We start from the raw sequence: 5,881 nt of genomic DNA, 5'->3' as shown, positions 1-5,881 counted from the left end.
ACTGTTAAATTATATATAAATCATCAAAGAAAGTTAAATACAGTGTTCGAATAAAGGACATAATAATGCATCGTTTAGCATAGCTCTCAACGAATGAAGTCCTGTAAATAAATGAATAAAGAAATTGTGTAATAAAATGCCTCTGGCGGGACTCGAACCCGATGTATTATTATGTCCTTTATTCGAACACTGTATTTACCTTTCTTTGATGATTTATATATATTTTAGTGGCCCTTGGAGCAAATTTTAAGAATAGGCCCCTCTAGACGCTCGGAAATGGAACTCTCGGAATGTAAAAATGCTTTTTCAAAGCATTGTTTCTCGACAAAATTATTGACTTCCTCCCGACGGCAGTTATGCTCCTTCGTATGCTCCTCCTCTCTTAGATACCCCTGGGACGGATGAAGGATTTGGCGGTAGGGGGTGCGTGAGGGTCCACCTCTCTGCCCCCACCATGGTTTGGGCTGAGGGAATAGACAATTTTGAGAATAGGGACCTCTCAGGCGTTGATGCAGAGTTTTTGAGAGCTCGGTTTCCAAGAATCGCTCACCCTATCGCCGACAGTCGTGTCAGTTGTGGTTCACAGACGAATCGGGGTGCCTTTCCGATTGCGCAAGGCAGCTAGCAATGCACCCTGATTCGTCTGCGTCTGCAACGCATTCGGAAAAGTTGAACCAGGTTTAACCTTCATGATGACGTCGGCAACTGTCGCCGATAAGGAGAGCGATTATATGGAAACCGAGCTTTACCCTGACTATCGCACATAATGTGTTCCCTGAGTGGGCGGGGTCATGGGAGGAAAATCTAATGTTTGTCTGTTCCGTCGCTGGAAGATTATTTTACACGTGGGGTGGGGTGGGGGGTGGTTTGCAGTATAGTCTTGGGATTCTCCTAGCTTCGCAGAGTTTTGTTTTTTCTAGATGCTGAGAAATGCATTACGAGACTTCTATTGATGAATGAATACACACTGAATTAATAGATTTCCCCCATTTTAGCAAATAATAATTGCGATGATGAAGGTGATGATGATGATGATAATGTGATGATGATAAGGAGGAGAAGGCATTGTAGCAGGTGACGACAGGCTCCTGTGCAAGGTTAATTAACAGGCCTTTTGATATTAGTGTCAACCGAGGGTCGTATCCCGAGTTCGTCATCACATTTTCAATGCACACAATTGGACAACAGTAATTATCTATAAGTTATATAATCAGTACATTCTCGACTGTCATGAAAATATATATCTAAAAAATTACGTTATATGCATGCTCGGAAGCGGAAATTTTAACCTAAAGTTTGATATAGGCCCTATGTTTCATGTTGTTTGTTGAATGGTCTTTAGTGATATTATATTCTAAAATGACCACAATATATGGAAAAATCACAAGGAAATCCGCTCTATTTCCAAATTTCAGGAAATTGTACGTTTTATGCATGCTTCGACGTGGGAATTTTGTTTTATGTTGTTTGCTAAATGGTCTTCTTTAAAAATATAACAGTCTAATATGACCACAACACAAGGAAGTTCATTCGTTAAATGTTTAGTAGATAGTACAGAGAATTGTGATTGTTTATCAAAATCATTACAGTATAAATGGTCGGTGGCCTGCGGATTTTAGCAGGAGAACGCGTAGGCGTTACTCCATGCTGAGCATGGATAGCTGTTCTATAGCTGGGTACTACATTCCGGCTAAAAAACTCTGTCTTTAGGTCTCCGCCTTTTGGCCTGAAAAGAATGAGATCAAATTACCTGATCTTTTTCAAGAGGAGAAAACCTTGAATTTTGAAGAACTTAAAGATCATTAAAAACTCCTCAGAAGTCGGAAAAGCTAATTCCCGGCCATCTAGGAATCCAAATTTTCCCGGGGAAGTTCCCAGGATCCCTTTTAATGTTGGGGTTTTTTTTTTTATAGACATTAAAAATCAAAACTAGTCAGCCAAGCGTGACGTGGGCATGTTCCATTAATGATGGGGGAATCATTTTTCGCTGCAGTCCAATGCCTTTAACACTTCCCAGTGGGTCTGCTAATTTTTAATGGTCAGGGTACCGCGAAAACAAGCCCTATGCTAGGCATTATAGGCTAGGCTTATGTGGGCTGGGATTTGCAACAAGGTCTTGGACTAAGTCTCTATACTATAGTAGGAAGCCTGGTCCTAGTCTAGACCTATAATATAGTAAAATTCTGTATAAGTAGTCATATGATTACAGGTTTACATTGTACCAAGATCGATATTAACGATCGCATTTATTTTTCATTGAAAATAAAAAAGTAAGCTTTAAATGATTTAACTTAAAGATTTAAAAATATTCCAAACCTGTACGCTTAAAAAAAATAAAATAAAAAATAAATAAATAAAGTTAACTTATAACACAAACAACGTGATAGGATATAAAATTTGCCATTCGTTTTGGGGTTACTACAATCAGGAGTTACAATCGATCCAACAAATATAAAGTACTATCTATTTCCTTACATTCCAAAAAGGAGGATTTTGGATGCTATTTAAATTTGCTGGAGATTGAAAAATTAACTGTTAACTCCGTTGTTAGAGAACATAGAGTGGTACATAACTTTTCAGACTGGTATAGTCCTACAGTAGGTCCTATGTACTCTAGGTGTAAATAAACACAGAGAATAGGCCAATTTTAGTGGCCTATTATGGTATAGGGGATGCTTTCTCCCTAGAAAGTTCCTACAATTTTTCTGTTCCACAAAGATCTGTTCTCGGGCCACAATGGTTAACAATTTATATCCAACCAATTCGGGATATAATTATCAAATATAATTAATTTGTCCTATCATGTTTATGCTGACGATACACAGATTTAACTTTCGTTTAAGCCGTCCATGACACAACATTATATAATTACTTGAAATTGCATTTCTGAGTTGCGTGTTTGGAGAAAGCAAAATTTTCCAAAAATGAATGATGATAAAACTGAATATACTTATTGAAAAAATCTTCCACTGAGTAGTAATTTATTTTTTGGTGAAACCCAAATTGACTCTGCTGCACAGGTCAGAAATATTGGTGTCTATGGATGCTAAACTATGAAAATGAGTAGACATATTTCAAAAATCACTTCAATACGTTTTTAAGACCAGTGGATGCTTGTCAACAACAAATCGTCTGCATAGAAAAATATATTTAGGCTATACCATTGGCAATCAATCCCAATCGTCTTCGTTAAGGACAGTATTGATATTTGATGTTGATTGTTTTCAGATCCAGTTTTATTGCTCTTGCTCATTACATAAAAAACGTGAAATTTAATCAGGGAATTGAATGAACAAACACACAACCTATCATTAAAAACATTCGCAGAGATAGTGTAAAGCTATTTGTGTTTCATTATGAAGAAAACGGTCACCATTGCTAATAATTGTGCACACCTACTAAAATATGTAGTTTTTTTCCTACAAAAGATTTACTTGTAGACTTTGTTTAGATAGTGTGTCTTGATTCTTCATAGAATCCAAACTATACAACTAAAGCAATAACGAGTCGGAACATTGATTATTAAAATTATCCTTACACCAATGTAAAATCCTATCAGTAATTTCCTTTCTGTGTTCTGTTTCCACACTTTTGTGATATAACCAGTTACATCACATGTCCTCGGCAAGTTTACAGGTTCCTTACACCTCAAATGAGGATAAAGAAAACAACAAAGTTTATAAGACGCATCCATTTAAATACAATTTTCTCACTTATTTTCAACATTTAATTTGTATCTACCTCAATCGTCCATAACATACAGAACTATTATAGGTATTAGTGTGTCAAAACAATTAAAACATTTAAATCATTCTAGCATGCAGACACTTGTTTTAACACCTCTACAGTAGATAAGACAATAAAAATATTCGAGTTCGATTATTAAGCCTATTCGGTGAAATAAAATATTAGTTGTAAGACGTAGTTTTATATTAGAGTCCGAATGTTAGGCCTATATAACTAATGGAATAATATTAGATTTTTACCATTATCATGAATACATTGAACACAATTTTAGTTACGGCATTCCTCTTTTCCACGTGAAAACAATGTTATATAAGTTTTTTTTTTTTTTTTTTTTAAAAACCTTTTAAATACGGTATTTTTAATAGGTAATAATTGATTACTATTAGCAGCAAGTGGGCCGGTACCTAACATCACGTTTATGTATAATCAATAGGCCAGAAGACAATAGAACTTAGCTGCGGTGTCAGTGTGAGTAAAGATATAAGCTGTTATGACCCTATTGGCACACCATACATTTATTAGCATAACAAACCCGGTGGCAGAAATGAGCGGCGACCGAAATGATCTGAGACCCTAATTTGTTTTAAAACAATCAAAATTATTTTTCAAAATTATGTCTGAACGCCAGACCCCTTCACCGGTTTATTTCATCCCGTCTAATGAACCAAATTTTGTCACAAAAAAGAATTTACATAACAAAATATCAGAAACTTAGGCCTACACAATGTCGGAAAGGAAGGTCCCCCTAATTGCTCTTCCCTAACAACAAACTCCCTGAAAGTCAAATACAAAATACTATAACAGTGTATATAAGAAAAGAAAATCATAAGGGATTGCCAGCCTTCAGGCATACCCCTTCCTCCCTCTGCTCATACCCTTCAATAAGACCCATTTATTAAAACGTACACATTGCAAGTGCATGATAATGGTTTGTTAATATTTAGATATTATTTTTATGAAGATGTTTTTGCAAATATATTTGATGTTAGTGTACTTTGCCAGAGTTTAATTTGGAAAAAGAGTGAATGTTTTTGTCTTAGATTTACATCCTGATATTTTAGTACATATGGCCTTTGTTTTAAATATATCAATACATTATCAAACAAGAGCATTCACAATGTTTTTATTGACTTCTGAAGTCGTTTTTAATCTTGTCATAGATATCGTGTATCGTGTGATATTTCTGTTATAATTTGGATCTCGCATTTGTGATGAAATGCATTTTTTGTGCAAGTAATGAATATTTCGTGAATAATAATTATAATTTCAGGGCAGGCGAGTAATTGTAGGTGTAATCTATAACTTTCATTTTATGGCATAATGTAAACATGGATGAAACCCCACTTGACCAATGCAGTCATGCTAATTTTATTGTTATTGATTTGTTTGAGGTGTTGACATGAAACCTGGAAAAGAAGGTGGAACCTGGCTGGGTATCTCAACAAAAGGCAGAGTGGCATTTGTTCTGAACATCAGAGGAACTGGTAACCCTGATCTCAAAGGCAGAGGTTTGTTATAAGATTCTTTATAAAGACCTTTCAGGAATGTCAAACACTCTTACAACTGACCCAATCAGAACAGGGCCAGAAATGCGTGCGCGTCTAGCAAGCACATGTGCTCTCCCGCATACGCACGTGGTTGCGTATGCTTTAACATTAAGGCCGAACTTTTGATTTGTGCGACGACGCGACGCTAGAACGGAATTACTCATGCGTGATTGTCCACCGGGCGTCCTACGTTCTCTCTGCGTTCGATCGCAGATTTGGCCAAATTTCGTCCTAAAATCCACGCGACGAGGAAAACTTAAAGGCCGTTTTTCACTTGACGAATTTATTCGCGCGGAACGAAAATTTTCGTATATACGCATGCCCAGTTTTTTATCATCACGGGATTCTCAAATGCGCATGCGTACGGGTACAAATTTTCGATTCCCAAGAATAAATTCGCCTAGTGGAAAACGGGCTTAGTGGTAATTGCTGGGGACTATTAGTAAAGCGCATACTGATGGTCTCTATGCGCTGTATGATTAAAAAAAGAAAAGAGGAAACAACCAAAAACAAAATCAATCCTAAGTTTAACCAATGTTAATAATACATACATTACATCATTTATATAGCGCTATATAATATAGCGC

At 36.3% G+C, this 5,881-nt stretch overlaps 1 protein-coding gene across 1 annotated transcript in view; it reads left to right on the top strand.

The window, feature by feature from the left end:
- LOC117125281 (transport and Golgi organization 2 homolog) overlaps positions 1-5,268 on the top strand; it is a 6,793-nt gene extending 1,525 nt beyond the window's left edge. Inside the window, exon 2 of the mRNA XM_033271753.1 lies at positions 5,139-5,268. Within this exon, the coding sequence (XP_033127644.1) occupies positions 5,139-5,266 (128 nt within the window). The 3' untranslated portion in view covers positions 5,267-5,268. The remainder of the gene's footprint in view (positions 1-5,138) is intronic.
- The last annotated feature ends 613 nt before the right edge of the window (positions 5,269-5,881 follow it).

Source organism: Anneissia japonica, unplaced genomic scaffold (assembly GCF_011630105.1).
Source record: "Anneissia japonica isolate Jap-2015-1 unplaced genomic scaffold, ASM1163010v1 scaffold4457_len22135_cov106, whole genome shotgun sequence".
Taxonomy (NCBI): Eukaryota; Metazoa; Echinodermata; class Crinoidea; order Comatulida; family Comatulidae; genus Anneissia; species Anneissia japonica.
This window is presented reverse-complemented; position numbering and strand designations above follow the sequence as displayed.